Genomic DNA, 19473 nt, shown 5'->3' on the forward strand with positions numbered 1-19473 from the left:
ATCAGTTTTATAGAGAGGGAAATCTAAGAAAGGTGATAAATGGGGTCAGCGCGGCTCAGAGCTGGGAGGGCTCCAGCGCTGGTTCGGGGGGACAGCCTGCAAACCCCAGCAGTCCCGTCCCACTTTTGGGGTGCCAAGCCGCGGTGTTTGTCCCCCCAGCTCTGCGGGGCAGGCAGGGGCAGGGTGGGGTGCGGAGGAGGAGGAGGAGGAGGAGGAGGAGGAGGAGGAGGAGGAGGAGGAGGAGCCGCAGCGCTCCCGGCTCGGGCACAGCAGGTGGAGCGGCCGGCGGACATGGAGGGGCTGAGCCAGCGCTGCCCGCTGCCCCCCGCCTGCCAGGGCTGCCCCCGGCCCGGCCGCGGCGCCGTGCTGCTGGTGAGTGCGGCTGGGCAGCGACCGACACGGGGTGGGCACGGGCAGGGACACCGGGATGGACACCGGGATGGACACGGGGATGGATGGACACAGGGATGGACATGGGGATGGACACCGGGATGGATGGACACAGGGATGGACATGGGGATGGACACCGGGATGGACACCGGGATGGATGGACATGGGGATGGACATGGGGATGGACACCGGGATGGATGGACATGGGGATGGATGGACACAGGGATGGATGGACATGGAGATGGACACTGGGATGGATGGACACAGGGATGGACATGGGGATGGACACCGGGATGGATGGACACAGGGATGGACATGGGGATGGACACCGGGATGGATGGACACAGGGATGGATACTGGGATGGACATGGGGGTGGATAGACACAGCGGTGGACACAGGGATGGATGGACACCAGGATAGACATGGGGATGAGGATGGACACAGGGATGGGATGGACACAGGGCTGGGATGAGGATGGACACAGGGATGGGATGGACACAAGGATGGTATGGACACAGGGCTGGGATGGGGATGGACACAGGGCTGGGATGGACACTGGGATGGACACAGGGATGAGGATGGACACAGGGATGGGGATGGACACTGGGATGGACACAGGGATGGCAATGGACACAGGGATGGGGATGGATACAAGGATGGGATGGACACAGGGATGGGATGGGGATGCAGGACTTGGGACACTCCCTGGGGAGCACAACAGACACCAACCCATGCCAAGCAACCATGGAAATATCCGTCTGTACCTTTGGCAGCAAACCTCTCCCCAGAAGCGTTGTGCAAGAGGGGTGGACTCCCTGTGTCTGCTGGGAGAGAAGCAAATTTTCAAGTTTTTTTACACTCAGCATCGCCACAAGTTGTGTTCAGGTGGTGTTCAGTTGGGGTTTTTAACAGAATCTCATCAAAACTAGGCAAAAAGTCCTAGCATGGTGATTCTAAACCTAAAGCTGGTTTCAGTTCACAAAAGCCAGAAGAAGTGTTGCAGAAATCTGAGTCTCTCTGCACTAAACTGGCATTTTGCTGCTCAGTGCTTTTCAGCAAAGGTCTTAAATCCTCATAGGGGTGTTTTCAGTTTTGTTCACTTCAGTATTTTGGCAATCAGGAGTTTAATTGGTTTATCAGGCAGGAATCCTGACGTTTCACTCCTCTCTTGCATCATCCCTTTGGCAAATACAATTAGTCTGGGATAAAAGAGGAAAAAGTCTTCTTTTTCATAAAAAAAAAGCAGAGTGGGGAGAAACACTGGAAAAACAACAATATTGTTCATGTTTGTACTAATATTCAATCACACGTGATCCTGGGGATTTCCTCATCACATGCACATACATCTTACAAGAAGATTAATGATCTCAGGCTGAACAGGTTGGATGCTTTTTTTTTCCCTGAGCAAGGACATGATTACATTTTAATCTGGAAAAATAGGTGCACCAGCACATCTCTATTTGGCTTGTAACTCACTGAGTAGCTTCTGGGATTTGTTGTATAATATTTGTTAAATGGCTTAGTGGGAAAAAAGGAGCACAGAAGGAGCTCTAAAAATTATGATGAGAAGTCTTGTGGTAAGAAAGAATATTTCCTCAAATGGACTGGGAAAGAGGAGACAAGCAATAGAGCACATCAGTCATTTTCCAAATGGGAAAGAGCTCCTGGCTTTGTGGTGACAAGAGAGATTTTTAATTCAATGAAAAAGAGAAAGAGAGAGAAAGAAAGAAAGAGAGAAAGAGAGAAAGAAGAGAGATTTCTATATTAGTACTGTAATGTCAGGTTTTTCAGAGTACAAAGGAGGGTGGAAACAAGTGGGGAAAAGGAATATATTCTTAAATCACTGTAGCTGAATCAGGGCCAGATGCTGTTTATGTCAAAAACAAAACAAAAGACAAAGGGAAGGCGCTGCAGCCCAGAATGGCACCGTCCTTCAGCTGCTCCTCAGCACTCCAAGTTAACCTCACCGTTCCCACAGTATCCCTGCTGGGATGATGGGATCTTTTTGGGAGGCTGTTGGTGGCATGTGAGCACAAGCAGCAGTGGAGGGGCCTGCCAGGAGCAGCATCTCCTGCACAGCAAACTCCACTTGTTGCTGCTGCTCAGTTTGCCACGGGCAGAGCCTTGGTGTCCGTGCAGCCCTGCAGAGCTGGGCAGTGTACGCTGAGATTTCTGTGCCCCACAGCATCCTGCTTCTGGCAGCAGGTAATTCAGATGAGATGGATTTACAGCCCAATTCAAAGTCGGGCTGTGAGGCTGGAGCGTGGTCGGGGTGGGCTGCAGAGGGCTGTGGCAGAGGGGAATAACCCGACAGGGCAGGATGGAGATTCCCCTGGTCCTGGCACCGAATCTGTTTCCCATGAAGAAATCACTGACATCCTGCTCTCCCCCTGCCCACATCCCCAGGGAGCAGAGGGTCCTGTCCCCCTCGTTTCTCAGAGGGATGGACACACCTCACCCCTGGCACACAGCTGAAGGGTGGCTACAGATGTGTCCTGAGCAGGAGAGCTGTGCTGGTGTGGGAACCATTCCCTTCTTGCTCTTTTTTGCACTAGAAACCCAGACATTCCATGTTATACCCCTTAATCTTCCGCAGAAAACCAGTCCTGGCTGCTGTGGTTGGGTGGTGGGGTCTGGAACCCCCATTAGGCTGAAGGTGACCTCCCACAGTCGAAACCTGGGCAGCCCTGGGCTGATACAGCCTCAGTGCTGCCCCTCTCCTGCCCTGAGCACGAGATTGGCCCTCTTGGAGGGGAATGAACCCCTTAGGAGCAGGTTCTCACCTTATTTAACTGGTTCTTGCAATGCTGAGGGAACCCTGGCAACATCCTTCAAACCACGCACAACGTAAAAGCCGTTTTCCAAAGTGCACTGCCTCACCTCCTGGTGTTCTCCCCGAGGTGCTGGGGCTGCTGGTGCTCACGTACCCCCTGCTCTGGGGCCTGGCTCTGCAGCTGCACTCGGCTGTCACCGGCAGCTATGTCCCAGGGACAGACTCCATCGCCTTCGTCAGCTGCCTCAACGAGCAGATCGCCAGGGACATCGCCAGGTACGGCCACGCTCCCCTGCCCGCCTGCTCCAGGCTCCAAGGCTGGGATAAAGCTGAAAATCTCCTTGTCCTTCTGTCCTTGCAATTCTAGGCCCTCAGGGTGCCCAGAGAAGCTGTGGCTGCCCCAGCCCTGGCAGCGTTTGAGGCCAGGTTGGACAGGGCTTGGGGCAGGAGACAGCGGATAGTGGAAGTGTCCCTGCCGTGGCAGGGGCTGGAGTGACATCAGATTTAACCCAAACCATCCTGGGATTCTGTGATACCCAAGCAATGCTCCTTTCCACCAAGCCCTTGCCAAGAGCTGTCCCAAGGAAAGCTGACATTTGCCTCTGAAGTCAATGCCATGGTAACAGCAAGCAATTCTCAATGGATTTCACTGCCTTGCATTTTCAAGACCCGTTTTCTTGACCCTGAATTTCGGGGTTCTCAGAGGGATTAAGCTCCAACCTGATGCTCTCTGATCTGTCACTGTCTTTATTCCTCTCTAGAACAACACAGACAACAAAATGCCAGGAGGGATATTTATAAAGAGAGACAAAGCACAGTGCTCTGACATGAAAATAAAGGAAGTATGAAAGGGGTCCACAACAAACACTTGTGAGGTACCACTGCTCACCAGGCAAACTTCAGGGAATGAGGGTTTTCCTCGGTTTTTTCCTCCCTTCTATTTTAATATATGAGATACTTTGCGTGATATTTTGCATGCAGAGTTCTTTTCACACATCTGTCAGTCCCTGACTCAATGGATGGTCTGTTCAAAGAACTGAACCCGTGTTGACTGGGGAAGTGTTTATGATGGACGGTGAAGTTTCCTGCAACACCTCCTGCTCTGTTTTCCTGCTGCCCTGCTGCTGCCAAAACCCCTCCACCTCCAGCAAAGTGCTCCCAGACATGTTCAGGAACTGACAGGCTACTGAAAGGGAGTTTGTGTCACCTTAAATACTGCAACTGTATTAAGGAGTTCAAATAGAATTATGTCTGCACTGCTCGATGTCTCCTGAAAAAAAAAAAAAGGAGCAACTGTACCTGGTGAAAAGAGCCTCAGTTCCTGAAAATGCCTCATCTCAACAGCTTTGCAAATGCTTTCCACTCTTTGTTCCTCATCTTGCAGGGAAGGGAGAGGAGATAAATCACTCCCCCTTGCTGAGATATGTGTACTTTGGTTGTGGTTTTACTGGTGGAGTAATTATTGCTTTGTTCTGGAACTGGGAGCAGTGAGCCCTGGCTGCAGGGGATGACACAGGGCTTCTACACTCATCTTCCCCCACTCCTTTTCCTGTGTTTATTCTTCCTTTGCACTGCTCAGTGGAGCCCTCACTCAGATGGATCAGTCTGCAAGGAAATTTTCCACTGGTTTCAGGAAAAGGGGTTCAAGCTTTGGGAAAGCAGAAGAGCTGCAGGTAGAATTCAGCATCTCAAGACCTTCTTGCCTGTGTTCATCATTTCCTTTGCTTTTATGCTTATTAATATTTAATCTGTCTCACTTCAGGGCAAAGAAACACACAATTAAGTACTCAACCCAAAGCTATCATGTATTATGCAGACATTTTCCACAGATCACATTCAGCTTCTTACAATGTCCTCTGTTCCCCTGGTGGCCTCTTGTTGCTGCTCGGCTTGCTGGGACAAAGTCCAGGATCTCAGGATCTCAATTTATTGGGACAGAGCACTGAAACCAAAGGGTTCCTGTGCTAAAGGAACTTGCAAGTAGCAGGCAGCAAATGCAAACTGACTTGTGCCATGTGTGACATGACAGGCACAGCAGGGGTGGCTCTGCTCGTGCTGCTGCACTTTGTTGGTCTAAAGATTAACTCAAGATGCTCCACGAGCATTAAATGCCTGGAACTGCCTACACATGGTGAGAGCAAACAACCCTGAGCCTCCTGGGGTGCTTTTCCTCTCTAACCATGTTGGTTTGCCAGTGTTAAAGCAAACCAAAGGTGGGGTCATCGGTGCCCTGCCTGGAGGGATGGCTGAAGGGCCAGACGCTGCTCGGGTCACCAAACACAACATTTGCCTCCTTTCTTCTAAAAATCCTCCCTGAGATGGGTTCAGTGCTCTGTAATCTCTGAAGTGTCACTGCTGCTGGCAGCCCTGAGCAGTTCTGCAATAACAAACCAAACCACAACTAACAGAGGCAGCCCGAGGGAAGGAATCTAGCTGGGCTTCAGATTTCTAGGATATTTTGGGTTGAAAAACCTTTTTTTTTTTTTTATTTCACAAGATGCAGATTTAGGCTGCTCTGGGAGGAAGGGGCACAGTTGGATAGTGGCAAACCCCTTCCTGTCCATCCCAGGCCAGCTTTTTGCAGTCCCACGCTTGAGTCCCTGCCCTGGTGACCCCACAGCCAGAGGGGCAGAGGGCTGGCACTGGGCACTGCTCCAGGCCAGGAGCAGCACCCAAACTCCCTCCTCAGCACAGGGAGGGTCCCAGAGCCCTTCCAGAAGGGCCTGATCTGAAGCATCTCCAGCCAAAGTTCACCTTTGGCTCTGTTTTCTCAGGGTAATAAGTAACCCAAAATTCCGTGTCTCCAATGTCAAAGCTGCTGCTGCCAGTCCTGGGCAGCACAAGGGGATGTCCCCAAGGCTGGGGGTGAGCACTGAGCTGGGCTGGCACTGATTTCCCTCCTGTGTCCCCCAGGGCCATCATGGATAAGAGACTGGCTGCCTACGTGAACATCCTGCCCCAGAGCTCGGCCTTGTAAGTTGTGCTGGATACTCCCCAAGGGAGGAGCAAACCTGGCCTCTGCAGGGAGGGAAGGAGGGCATGGACACAAGCCTTGGTTCCAGAAGGCTGCTGGGTGTGTTTGTTGTTGCAGATGGTGGGGACGAGCCTCACTGTGCTCGGAGCTTATTGAGAAGCTCATGCCCGTGGGGCTCATTCATATTTTGGTCACTTGGCTGCACAGACATCCAGCAATTTAGGGTTTGTGGTCCTGAGGACGTGGTGCCTGTTATTAAAGACTCTAAAAAGCAGCCAAAATAGGGACCAGGAAGCGCCTTTGCAAAATGAAGCAGCTTTTTCAGGCAGGAAGAAGAGCAGGTTTGACCTTGGAACAGGCCCAGCCCTGCTCTGCAGGTGTCCTCAGCTGTCCATGCAAAGGGACTGCACTTGTTGGAGGGGCTCAAGAACAAAGCCCCAAAACAGCTTTTCCTCACAGAAACACCCTGGCTGAAGCGAGGAGCAGATCCCACCACAGCTTCCCTCGGGAGGGGATCCCACAGTGCACCCCCACATCCACCTGAGGGCAAACCCTTCTTCCCCTTACCCATCATTTCCTAAAAACCCAAAGAGCCGGTGCAGGGCTGCCCCTGCCCAGCCCCGGCAGCTCCAGCCGGATTCTGCTCCAGCACACCTCCACCCTCCAGCCCTCCCCGAGCAGGAGCCCTGCGGGCAGATGAGATCAGGACAGCTCCTGGCAGCGGAAATGTTTTGAAAGGTCACATCTGAGTCATGAGAAGTGCAGCTCCTCTCCTACAGGGAAAGGGAGGAAGAAAGCTCAGCCTCCCGGCCACGATCCCTGCAGGAACTGTCCCCCAGCCACTGCTCAGAGCCACCAGCACAGGACACCCCAGCCCCAGCAAATCTGCCCTGCCAGATAAATTCTGCCATGGCAAATTCTCTGGAGGAGCCTCTTGTCCATAAAGCTGGGGTGCTCATTGATGTGCCCAGCAGTTTTGGGGCCAGCAATGCTTCTTTGTAAAGAAATGGCCACGTGCAAAAAAACACCAAAGCAGGGAAAATAACCCGAGGGTTGGGACGGCTGCAGCAGAGCTGGATTTGCTGATGCAGCTTTTCTTTTAAATCCAGGTATTTCTGGAAAGGGGAACTGGAAGAATCCACTGAAATACTGCTGGTGAGTGATCGTTCCCTACATCACAAATATCCCTGCTGCAAACGGCCCCAGCTGCAAGGGGCTGCAGGGAGGTTTGGGGAGGGTGGCACCAACCTGCTGGGTTTGGGAGGAGCCCTGGGAGAGCTCCTGTCACAGCCCTGGCCGTGCTGGGTGGGGACACGATCCCTCCATCCCTCCACATCTCCCTTGGGCTTCCTTTTGGTTTTTTACTCTCAGCAGCTGGTGAAAACAAGGACGTCCAAAATAGGGGAATTGTCCAACTACGTCAGGTGAGGCTCTGGCTCCACAGGAGCACTGGGTGTCCCATCCAAGGTAGGCCGTCACCTCCTGCTCCAGCTTTGGGGGTTCCTTGAGTCCCGTCCCACCCAGGGGGGTTAAGTGCTCCTGCTGTATCTTACAAGCCGGAAAAACCCAGAGATGGCATCAGCAAAAAGGAAAAGGCGGCAGAAATATCAACTGCTGGGCTTCACGCAGCCCTGCGTGCTGGATTCCATGGGGGATTCTCCTCCTCACGCAGGTTATTATTCCCTGACAGGATTTCCTGCGGCTCCCAGGGGGGAGCACTCTCAGCTTGGGGCAGGCCCCCGGCAGTCTGCGGTAAACCCCAAACTCAAAGCAAAATTCCCAGAAAGAAGCTGCGGGTGCTTTGAAGCCGGGAGGGCGCGGGCAGGGCTGGAGCGCGGCTTCCTGCGGGGCTGCCGCTGACTCTGCTCCTCCTGTTTCCACTTTAGATCCATCCATCCCTTTGAAATGCCCGAAATCATCAGCCTGCCTATTGACCAAGGAAACCCTGTCTACCTCAAATGGATAGAGGAGAACGTCCCACGGCACTGAGTGCTGCTCATTTTTGGGGACACCGAGACCCCGCTGAGCCGCGCGGAGGAGCTTTTATCCTCTCGGCTTCGCTGTGACCCCGCAATTTGGGGGTCGGGGACCCTCCTCCCCTCGGGAGCAGCCCGGAGCCGGCGCGGGCTGGGCTGGGGAAGGGCCGCCAGCACCGAAACTGCGGCTGAGGACGGGCGGAGATGTCCCTGCCAGGACACTGCGGCTGCCCCGGGCTGTCAGCAGCGAATTCCAGCTGGGAGCCGTGTGGCAGCCCCGCGGTGCCCCGTGTCCCCACGGGCAGCCTGACCCCGCCTGTCCCCGGGTGCTGGCAGCATCCTGCCCGCAGGATGTGCCCGGGCACCCGGCCGTGCCAACCCGCCCCGCAGAGCCCCGCAAACACCGCAAGGATTGAGATCCCCCTGCCACGGAGAGCTGGGATGAGCTGGGCAAGAGCCACGGGTCCAGCAGGACCACGGCCCTGCCCTGTGAGCTGCCCCCACCTGAGCTGTGCCTTTGTGCCTAAGCCGAGCTGAACTTTGTGAAAAGATTCTCGTGTTAATGGTTTCTGGGACATAACTTAGGCAACGTTTTTGGGTTATTTATGTGACTGGGAAGGGAATAAACAGGAGTTTCTTACCTGGCTCTTGTGGTCGCAGCTGGGCAGGAGGAAAGGCCTGTCCTGGGCTTGCACACCTCAGGGCACACCTCACCTGGCACAGAACACAACCCAGCAGCACCAGCTGCCCCGTGGTGGGCACTGGGGCACCCCAACCCAATGATCCTCACGCTACAAAAAAACAGACTTTGAAAAAAACCTGCTTTTTAATTGTACATCAGACATATTAATTACAACTTGGGTATAACGAGAGGTGCTTACAAGCAGCAACCTGAACTCAGAAATCAGAAGGTGCACAGAGTTGTTATAATCTCTATCACAGCGAATGCAAAATATACTCTGCAGCAAAAATACTTTTAAAGGCTCCACATTCAATTCTCTGCAAGAAGCCAGGAGAGGAGGAGAGGGAACAGAGAGGGAGCAGAGAGGAGCCAGAGCCAGATCCTGTGGGTGCTCCCACAGGTACACCCCACAGGCATAACCCTGCTCAGCCCTGGCACAGCTCTTGGCAGCCCCTTGGAAGGGCTCCATAGGCACTGAGAAAGAGAAATATTTGAAGTGATCCTTCAAGGACAAAGCTAAAGCAGGACAGGCAGTTCTCCAGCTGCTGGACCCCTCCCTGCCAGGGAAGGGGGGCCTGGCAGCACCTCTCCCAAAAGGACAGGGACACTCTGCTCTGCATGAGCTGAGATCCCACAAGCACAGGACAGGCTCTGCTGATGGACAGGACCCCACAGCCCAGCATGGCCCACCCATGGGAGGATGGGGGATAGATGAAGAGGACTTTAAAAATATCTCTGTCTCTCTAAAGGATAAAAATCTAACGTATTTATCTGCTATTAGAATCTTTTTTAAAAAGCCAACTGCTGTGCTCCTGCCCAAGCTGGCAGTATTGCTTTGTTAAAGGAGGGGGCTGCTCCTTCTCTCCTGCAGACAAATCAAGCCCAGTGCTCACAAACGTCACCACTGCAAGAGGCACAGCCAGGAGGCCACAGGGATGGCCACAGGGACAGCCCAGGGGTGGCCACAGGGACAGCCCAGGGGTGGCCACAGGGATGGCCACAGGCACCCCAGCACAGCCCCTGCCCCTGCTGTCCTCTTCAGCCTTTTTTTGGTTTGTCTGCTGGTTTGGCACATTTGGGATGAAGATTCCTGTAGAAACAAAGGCCTTGGGCTCCCGTCTGTGAAGTGCCCACGGTGGTTTTAAGGCAAAGGAGGATTTTTTGGAAGATCTCTTCCAAGATCATGATTGTCAGAACGGTGAAATGGAGCTGGTGCAGCACCACACACAGTCCAGGTTGTGGGGTGAGAGCACATCTGCCCCATGGCTGCAACAGCCACCTGTGGGCTGATTTTGGGGCATTTTCCTCTCATATAAAACAAACCACATTCCTTTAATGAATGGATTCTGGATGAGGTGAAAAACCCCAAGAGCTGTCCCAGTTTCCCGTGGGCACAGGGACGAGCTGCGAGAGCCCAGGGATCAGGAGGGGTTTGTGTTTTGGCAGCAGGACCCCCTCGAGGCTGCTCAGGCAGGCTGGGGCAGCGGGATGAGCCGGGCTGTGCCAGGCACAGGCTGGGGTCCCTCAGTGTGAGCTGGGTGTGGGGTGCCCCCCAAGCAGCTGCTCCAGCTGTGCCAGGGGAACCCTTCTAGAAAGGCCAGGCCCCCACCCTGCTCTGAGCACCACTGGGCTCCATCAGGAGGGCACGGCTGGGCCACGCTCTGCATAAAGGCAGCCAAGGAACTAAAAATCGTTAACATTAAAAAAAAAAACCAGAGTGCCAGGGCTTCAGGTTTCGTTCCTGGGCAGCCCTGCCCGGGCGCTGCCTCCACCGGGGGGAGGGACCAGCACCTCTCCTGCGCCCCACGGGCTTCCCCAGCAGCCCGATCTCCTCCGCTCTGGCTCCGGGAGAGGGTTCGGGGCTGGCGGGGTTCAGTAGGGGGTCGTGCCTTCCCACTCCACCAGGTACTGCACCTTCCCCTCCAGCGTCACCCGCCGCGCCAGCACCTGGTACTTCTCCCCGCACACCAGCCGGCCCGCGGCCCCGAAGTAGCTGCTGATGGACGACTTGAGGTGGGAGAGCGAGGAGTCGTCCTCGCTGATGCTCTCGAAGGTGTGGCTGTCGATGCCGTCGTCGGGGCGCTCGGGGCCGGCCGCCGCCTCGCTGCCCTCGGGGGTGGCCGCGGCCGGGCGCCCGCCCAGCTCGCCCCCTCTCCGCTTGGCCCCCGAGGCGTAGGCTGGCACCGCCAGCTTGCGCTTGCGGCTGCCCACGGTCCTGCGGCTGCCGGGGAGGGCACAGGGCACGAGTGAGGGCAGCACCCAAAAGGTTCCTCCCCGTGCTGGCTTCTGGAGGGAGGCAGGAATTTGGGGGAGCCCAGCAAGGACTGATGGCTTTGACCCTATGCCCCCAGCAAGTGTCACTCTGGGACCCCCAGCCCGTTTTGGGGCACAGGCAGGAAAAGCTCCCCAGGGTGGGACATGAAGAGGGGAGACACAAGCCCTCAGCCCCCTGGCCATGCCACCAGGACCCCTCCAGAAGGGGGCAAGGGGCACAGTCCTCACCTGGACTCATAGGAGAGGCTCGTGGTGGCCGAGCCCGAGGTGCTGGTGGCATCTGTGGAGTCCACATCCGACAGGAAAGTCTGTCCTGAGCTGGCACTGTGGATAGGGATGGGACAGCTGGGATGCAGCATGGCCCCCAGCCTGGCACAAGCAGCACCCCTGGCCCCCAGAGCGCTGGTCTGGCTGCACGGACCTTTTCAGGCTCTGGATCTCATCCAGCGTGAAGTCGAAGATGCTGGCCAGGTGGTGGTTGGTGCTCCAGGCCGAGGTGAAGTCACTCTGTCACAAAAACGAGCTCACTCCTCACTGCCTGGCGCGGGGGTGCTGCCCACACCCCAACCCTGGCACCCTCTGCCCGGGGCCACCGCGCTCCTTCCCAGGCCCCGCTGCCCCGGGGAGTGGCCTGGGCAAGGGACACTTCCCAAAGCGGGGGACAGGAGCTGTCCCCGCCCTGCGGCAGCCCCAGGCCTGGGCAGTGCCAGAGAGAAGGGGGGCGAGGGACTCACGCTGGGAATGGCATCCTCCAGCAGGAACTTGGCCCTCTTGCGCCGCGCTCGCCGCTTCTGCTGCTGCAGCTGCCGCGGCAGGAGGCTGCAAACAGGGCGTGCGGTGGGCGCGGGCAGGGCGCTGCTGCTGCTGCGGGGCTGTGCGGGGCAGCGGGGCACTCACCCGTCCTTATGGGCATATTTGCTCTTCCCCTTCTTCTTCAGCTCACAGGAGCCGCTGTCGCCCTCGCCGGGGGCTTTCTCCGGCAGCACCTTGCTGGGGGGGTTCGGGGGGACGCGGATGCGCAGGCGGAAGATGCATTTCTTCTTTTTGATCTCCTTGCCGCACAGAAACCTGGGCGGCGAGGGGAGGGGGCAGCCCTCAGGCAGGCGGGCACGGAGCATCCCACAGGGCCGGCTGCGGCCGTGCCCGCCCCGCCTCACCTGCTCTTGTAGCTGTTGAGGGCGTTGAGGAGGTGGGGGCCGCGCTCGGAGATCGGGGTGCCCGTGAGCTGCGGGACAGGACGGGGGGCAGGCAGGGCTCAGCGCCCGCTGCGCTTATGCCAACTCCAGACAGACGGGGGAAGCCGAACTCCGGCTTTCGCCTCCTGCCCGCGGCCGGGGAGGGAGGGAGGCAGGCAAGGAGGGAGCCAAAGCTCGGCCAGAGCCACCCCGTCCTCCCCGGGGATGGGTTTCCAGCACGCCTCGGTGCGAGTGCTTCTCCCAGCTGGGAGAGGTGTCAGGTCTGACACTCCAATGAGGGAAATCCCAGCGCAGAGGAAGGGGATTAAGCTCCTCTGGAGCAGGAGGTGCCGTGCTGAGTGCTGCACGAGCTGGGGTGACATTTCTCACTCCCATGGCTGCTCTCCAGCACAAGCCCAGGGGGTGTTTGTACCTTCCCGAGCTGCAGCGGGTCCCAGTGGTGGTTCACGAAGGCCAAGATCTCCTCAAAGTCAAAGTATTTCTTCTTGCTCTGCACACCCAGGTTGTAGAGGGCAAGATGGACGATGTCCACCCTGCAGCAAAGGGGGGCACAGGGTCAGCAGCCCTGGCAAGATGGTGCAACCACCATGCCCTGTTCTGCCAGCGCCACTACAGCTCCCAGGACCTCCCAAACCCACCACTGGAACCTTCCCACTCTTCACAGGGAAGGCAACCCAGCCCAGAGATGTTTCTGAGCAGATGCCACAGCCAGGACAGCATCCCTTCAGCTTTGGGGAGAGGTGGCACGCTGCCTGCAGCTGGGGGAAAACCCAAACACACAATCCTAGAATGCTTTGTGTTGGAAGGAGGCTTCAAAATCGTCCAGTCCTGTCCCCTGCCATGGGCAGGGACACCTCCCACTAAACTAGGTTGCTCCAAGCCCTGTCCAGCCTGGTCCTGAGCACTTGCAGGGAGCAGCCAGCCTGGTGTCACATCCCAGAGCCACCCGGGCACATCCCAAAGGAGGCAGGGCCTGTTTCTCACCATCGCAGGGGCAGGCGCTTGATGTATTCCGGCCCCTGGTTGCACACAGAGCAGAAAAACACGTAGAACCTGGAAAACATCAGGGAAAATGCTGGGAGCGAGGATCACACACAGCTGTGCAGGGCCCAGGTGGGACAGTGCCAACGGTGACAGCAAGGCCAGGAGGAGTGGGCTCTGTGGGGCAGGGCCTGACCCGTGCTGGTGTCAGATGGATCAGGGACACACAGCCAGGGCCAGAAGGGCCGTACCGGTCTCCGAACATCATGGGGTCACTGAGGCACTGGGTGCAGGCTTCGTGGAACCACTGCCGGCAGCGGTAGCACTGCAGCATCTTCAGGTACCACCTGGGCAGGGACAGAACGGTGACAGTGAGGGCAGCGTGTGGCAGCCACTGCCCCGGTCCCCTCCCAGACACAGAGCCCCAGGCAGGGAGAGAACTGCGTCCCTCACTGGTGTTTCTGTGCAAACAGAGAGCCAGATGGCAGAGGCAGCGTGGGGAGCAGAACCACTGGCCTCAGGGCAGTGCCCTGCACGCCAGGGATCAAACATGCCCACCCTGATCCCACCTTCCTTTCCCCACGAAGCCAATGGTGACACAGGCCAGCCTTACTCTCCGGGGCCGCCGCAGTAGCAGTAGCACTGCTGCTGGTTGGTGCGGTGCGGGGAATCCCACTCCAGCAGCTCGGGGTTGTAGGATAGCACCATCTTCACGGCTTGCAGCGTCCTGGCAATGGCTCCTTTCTTCAGGGCACCCCCTTTCTGTGGGAGAGCCAGGGCCGGGCTCAGCACAGCCCCCGGGGAGCCCGTCCTGCCCCGCCGTGCCGGGGACGGGCGGCGCACGGAGCCGGGAGCGCGGGGCAGCCCCACTCACCCGCACGGCCAGGGCAAAAATGCAGCGGCGGCAGAACCACGGCGTCCCCAGCGGGCCCTCGCCACCGCTCGCCACCGGGATGTGGCACTGCTGGTGGTAACCTGCGGCAGGGCTCGGCATCAGCCCAGCCTCGCCCGGGGTGGGCACGGCAAGGCCCGGGGTGGCACACCCACACTCACCCAGCCCGCACTTCCCGCAGATGAGGATTTCGTTCCTGGGGCCCGACTTCTTCCCCAGGCAGATGCTGCACTTGGGCTCCTCCCCCGGGACGCCGGCTGTGGGACCAGGGTGACAGAGGTGGCACGGCCACATCCCCGTGCTGCTGGGAAGGGTCCCGCAGCATGGCAGCGGGAAAGGGAGGCTGGGGCGACACTCACCATGCTGGATGTCCTTCCAGAGGACCCAGTACTTGGAGTTATCCTCAAACGTGACGAGGCAGCTCTGCTTGGAGCCGCTCACCTGCCAGAAGAGAGCAGGAAGAACCGCTGTGGGTCAGCTCCCATTCCCAGCACTTCCCTCTTTTCCTTGGTGCCTGATGCTGTCTCTCGGGGCTGCGGGCAGTCAGGTTTGGGGCGTGACACCCGGGGCAGGATGCCAACCCAAAACGCCCTGCTGACCGAGGACGCACCGCAGCCCAGGCCACGAACTGGGCCGGGAAACGGCACCGGCTCCGCTGGCGCTGGCACCTCTTCGGGTTCTCCCGTTCCCCCGGGGGTGCCCGCGTTACCCTCTTGATCTTGCCGAGGTAGTAGAGCCCGTCTGTCCAGCGGCACAGCACGTACTGCCCCTCGGTGAGCCGGACCATCAGCTCCCGGCAGCCGCTGCCGCGCCGCGCCGAGCCCGCTGCCGGCGGGACACGGCCGTACACGTCCCGGCCCAGCGGCTTCAGCTCCGTGGTCTCCATCAGCAGAGCCTGCAGGGGACACACACGCTGTCACCGCTCGGCACGGCACCACATCAGCCCGCCGCAGCATCCCTGAGCGTTTTGCCTGGGAGGAATGAGGCTGCCCCACCAGCAGGGGCCCAGGACACTGCAAAACAGAGTCGATGAGACGGTTCCTTTCCACGAAATCCAGGGAGCAGCCAAATCTTTGCTACTGGCGAACAAGAGGGAATTAACCCCTGGCAGGCTTCCACAGCACTGGGACACGCCACAGGTCCGCATGGTTCAGTTTTGGGAAGGGGCACATAAGGAATAAAAGCTTTAAATGTACTGTGATTTTAAAACCACCATTTCCCGCAGTTTTGCGGGCTCCCAAACCACCGGGACTGCTGCAGGAGCAGGGATGTGCCAGCACCACCCACCGCGAGCGAACCCAGGCGGCCAAATGTCACCGCCACGAGGTTTGGGGGGCAGCAGGCAAAGAAATCACCCACAGCAGAGCTGCGATCCCGAAGGACACCACGGAAACGACTTGAAAGGGATTTTTCTCCCCTTGGCGCTCCCGTCACGGCCACACACGTGGCCTCGTGGCACCACGCGTGTCCGGCGACACGAGCCCCCTCTGCCCAGCTCTGCCATCCACGAGGACTCTCCCGCTCCCCGAGAGCCCCGGGACGGGCAGAGCCATCCCGCTCCCGGCACAGCCCGGCGCTCCCGTGCCGACACGTCCCGGCAGCGGCACTCGCCGGCTCCCGCGTGGGAGCGCGTCCGAGCGCGGCGGCGGCTCCGCTCCCCGGAGCCCCCCGCGCTTCCCCCCGCTCCCCCGCCGCTCCCTTCCCGGGTGTCCCGCGGCTCCGCGACCCCGGGGCTCCCGCCGCTCTCCCCCCCCGGCCCCGCGGACACGTGCGGGAGCGCCCGGCCGCTGCCCGAGCCCCGGTGGCACCTGCCGGGGGTGGCGGCGGGCAGCCCCGAGCGGCGCCGCGGCCCCGCCGCCATTGGCTCATTCAAAGGCGGCCGCGGCGCCGTCCGCCCGCCCGTCCCGCCCGTCCCGCCCGGTGCCCGCCGGGGCGGCGCCGCCCTTACCGCGGAGCCCCGGCGCGCTCAGCGGGCGCGCGGGGCGCGGGGCCCGGGAGCCGCGGGGCGCGGCGGGGGCCGGGCGCGGGGCGCCATCTTCCCGCGCTTCCCCCGCGCTCCCGCCGGCATTGACGTCCCGGTTATGCAATTAGCGGGGCCGCCCCCGCCGCCTCCCACGGCTCCGGTCCCACCGCGGCGCAGCGCATCCCCGCGGCACCCACCGGCACCGCACGGCACCCAGCGGCACCGAGCGACCGAGCGGCACGGCACGGATCGAACCGGAGCGGGCTGGCACCGACCCACTGGCGTGACACGGACCGGCACCGACCGACCGGCATGGATTGGCATCGATAGGAACCGAGCGGGGCACATCCCGGCTCGGCGCATCCCTGCTCGGGCCGGCCCGGTGCTCCGGAGAGCGCAGGCGGCATCCCTGGGTCCAGGAGGGGCACCCAGGGTCGGCCACGCACCCACTGCCCGTGGAGAGGCACCGTCACCCTCTGCCACACGCGGGACCTCCCCGCCTGTCCCCTCCGAGCCGCGGCTGCAGCCGGGACAGAGCTTCCCCCGGTGCCCCGGGGCGGGGGGCGGGCAGGGGAAGGGATGCGGGCAGTGCCCGCGGAGCATTGTCCCGAGAGGGAACGACCTGTGCTCGCCGGGATTCCTGGAAGCGGGAGCAGCCTTGCAGCCTTTCTCTGAATCTCAGAGAGAAAATCAATCGCTGCAAAAATGCTTCGGTCGGTGCCAAGAAGAAATCTGTAGGATTTGCTGTTTGTTGGAAAGCGATCCTGGAAAAGCAATGTTTTCCAGGCTGCTCGGGCCATAGGAGAGCTGATTCCCAGTGCCGGGTCTGGGCCAAGCGCGAGCAGAGTCCCTGCGGCTTTTGCTGTCCGTGATGGATGCGGCACCGGGAGCTGGGGCTCAGACGTGTCACAAACCGGAGCTGCGAGCGAGCAGCTCCCGGGAGCCAGCGGCGAGCGGCACGGCACGGGCTGAGCCTCCCTTCCAGCACCCGGCACCCGGGAAGGATTTATTTCACCAAATTCCCACAAAACGCGGGTGTCAGAGCGCTCCCTGTGATGCTGCACCTGCGGAGGGACGGGAAAAGCGATTTCCTGAGCCGCGGGTCCGGCACGGCCGCTCTGCTGCTGCTCCCTGTGCGGGGCTGCGTGAGGAAAGCCGTGTGTGCCAAGTGTGCCAAGCGTGCCAAGCGTGCCGTGCCGTGCCGTGCCGTGCCCCTAACCAGCCCCGGGCCCCAGCTCCCCGTGAGTCACACCGGGATAAGTGTGAGTCACCTCAGGACTAAAATAACTCTGCCCACAACCCTCGGAGGAGCCCCGCTCCTCGCTCCGTGCCTCGGGGCTGCTGCGTTTGCCCCGAATCCCAGAGATTGCTGCACTCCCGGGACAGCGTTCCTGTCGCAGCCTGTCCCGGGGGCACCGGGGGAGCAGCACCCTCCTCCCGGCCCCCGCGGCTGCTGCTTGCAGCGTGCCGCAGGAATGCGGATGGTGTGACGCGGAAATCAAAGGCTGGATCGAGTTCACCGGGGGTGTACGCAGGGAGAGCCTGGCTGAAAGCCTTCCACGCGGAGAGAGAGCACGGGAACATCGCGTCGGGACAAGAGTGTGCAACAAAAATGAAAAAACACGCAAACAAACAAACAAACAAACAAACCAGCATTTGAGATGTATCCCGTATTTTCTAACCGGAATGAAGCAACATAATTATAGCAGCATAAACCAGATTTAATTCTGGTTTCTTTGCAGGTGCTTCTGTCACAGCACCCAGCAAGCGTGGCCTCAGATCTCACTGCAGTGAGCTACTGGGTGCTGCCTCTCTCTTCCTCCTCCTCATCTTTCTTTCTCCTCTTTTTCCTTCTCTTCGTCCTCCTCTTCCTCCTCTGCACACCCGCCTAGCTATCCCTTGGCTATCCCATTTCTTTGGCACTGTGGGATCGCGGTCCCTGGCAGATGCTGGGGCTGTGACAGCACCTGGAGGAGCTGGGCACTGGTTTGGCACCCAAGGCTGCCCCGATGTCTGTGCTGGAGCAGGGCAGGAGTACCCGGCCGGTAAAAGCAGATTATTCTGTAAGCAAGGGAACAGAAATGAACGAGAGCCCCAAAAGTGGTGCAAAGCTGAGGGCAGCAATCCACACCCTCCTCGGCCAGGGAGCCGGGCCAGCACAGGCTCCAGGGCAGGACTCCCAGCTCCCTCCCCGCTATGGAATTCCCAAAAAAACCTCAGTTTTTGCAGAAGGATTTGAATAAAACCCCGTGTAGATAACTATTCCAAACTCCCATTTTTTCCTTAAAAACTTTTACTTGCTCCCCACACCCTGCACTTGCCGAGGGGGAGGTGCTTTCCCTCTTGGAAAAGGATGGAGCAGCCGGGAATCACGGCCCGGGCTGGAGCAGAGCCTGTGGAGTGTGCGGGGAGAGCAGCTCCCAGCGCTGCCTCTGCTTTGAAAACTGCCCAGCGATCGTCGCAGCCTCTTTTCACAGTGTTTTTCTTTCTTTGAAAACAGGCGTGGGAGGAGGGGTTGGATGTTGGCGTGTAGCCTTGGAGACCGAAGCCGAGGAATATTGAATGGAAACCCAAACACGGCGCTCCCGGGAGCTCCAGGCCTGGCGTGGAGACGGGAGCGGCTCCCGCTGGCCCCGGGGCTGACCCAGCGCGGCTCCCCGGGGCAAACCGGAGCGGCCGGTGCCGTGGGACACATCCCTGACTAAAGAAGTGGCTGCCACCGGTTGCTCATTCCCCCTCTTTTCCCTCTGCTCCGAGGGTCTCAACCCGACCACCTCTCCACTGGAGCCACCTGGCCAACACAACCACCTCAAGCCATCCTGTGCGAGGTTCGAGTTCTTCCTCTGTCCCAAACAAGGGTTTATAAGCCAAAAATTTGCCTCTTGTTATTTTTCCAGCTTTATTAGTCTATTAAGAAAAAAAATAATTCCCTCCAAAGCTTGTCCTTGACTGTTTCAGACCTCCTTAGCTGTAGGAGCCTTGACTCTTTGCCAACCTGGCCATTAAACACGGAGCAAATGCTGCTGATGCAACTCCCTCAAATTCTCCCTGATTTTTCTACATCCAAAACCGCACCGAAACGAATTGCTGGATCGGGGAACTCTCGACATCGCCCCGATTCCAGCTCCTTCCAGCGGCAGCCGCTTCCTTACCGAAGGTGTGGGCGCTGAAAACCGAGCGGGTTCCGGGAGGAGCGGCTCCGGGCATTGCCCCGGCTCCGGGCGGGCCCCGCCGGGCAGCCCCGTTCCCCGGAGCCCTTCCCGGCATGGAAACGCCTCGGAAGGGAGCCCGGGCCCGGGGCTGCCTGCACGCTGCCGGAGCAGGTCAGGCCGAGATTTGGCCGCTTTGTGCCAGCTGTGCCCTCGGAAGGA

The 19473-nt window shown here is 59.0% G+C and overlaps 2 protein-coding genes across 5 annotated transcripts; one reads left to right on the forward strand and one right to left on the reverse strand.

The window, feature by feature from the left end:
* The first annotated feature begins 216 nt into the window (after nucleotides 1-216).
* LOC110477710 (protein CutA homolog) lies at nucleotides 217-8760 on the forward strand. Of its 3 annotated transcripts, none has more exons than XM_085556302.1 (6): nucleotides 217-372; nucleotides 3292-3440; nucleotides 6078-6137; nucleotides 7248-7293; nucleotides 7510-7562; nucleotides 8025-8760. In XM_085556302.1, exons 1-6 carry the CDS (start codon nucleotides 292-294, stop codon nucleotides 8125-8127), a joined length of 492 nt encoding a protein of 163 aa, XP_085412428.1. In that variant the 5' UTR covers nucleotides 217-291; the 3' UTR covers nucleotides 8128-8760. The 3 variants fall into 3 exon arrangements, with proteins under 3 accessions (XP_085412428.1, XP_021399449.2, XP_085412429.1); XM_021543774.3 differs by having other exon boundaries at nucleotides 7513-7562; XM_085556303.1 differs by lacking the exon at nucleotides 217-372 and having other exon boundaries at nucleotides 379-3440.
* Nucleotides 8761-8918: 158 nt separating this feature from the next.
* On the reverse strand, nucleotides 8919-19472 carry PHF19 (PHD finger protein 19). 2 transcript variants are annotated; one of them, XM_085556300.1, is made up of 15 exons: nucleotides 19255-19472; nucleotides 14849-15034; nucleotides 14499-14580; nucleotides 14301-14396; nucleotides 14122-14222; nucleotides 13861-14009; nucleotides 13499-13594; nucleotides 13251-13319; nucleotides 12679-12799; nucleotides 12228-12295; nucleotides 11968-12138; nucleotides 11805-11889; nucleotides 11492-11577; nucleotides 11299-11394; nucleotides 8919-11017 (listed from the first exon to the last, which is right to left on the reverse strand). In XM_085556300.1, the coding sequence occupies exons 2-15, from the start codon at nucleotides 15023-15025 to the stop codon at nucleotides 10669-10671; spliced, it is 1746 nt and encodes a 581-aa protein (XP_085412426.1). In that variant the 5' UTR covers nucleotides 15026-15034; nucleotides 19255-19472; the 3' UTR covers nucleotides 8919-10668. The 2 variants fall into 2 exon arrangements, with proteins under 2 accessions (XP_085412426.1, XP_021399474.3); XM_021543799.4 differs by lacking the exon at nucleotides 19255-19472 and adding an exon at nucleotides 16088-16214.
* Nucleotide 19473: the final 1 nt, after the last annotated feature.

The sequence above is a fragment of the Lonchura striata genome, chromosome 17 (assembly GCF_050655825.1).
Source record: "Lonchura striata isolate lonStrDom1 chromosome 17, ASM5065582v1, whole genome shotgun sequence".
NCBI lineage: Eukaryota > Metazoa > Chordata > Aves > Passeriformes > Estrildidae > Lonchura > Lonchura striata.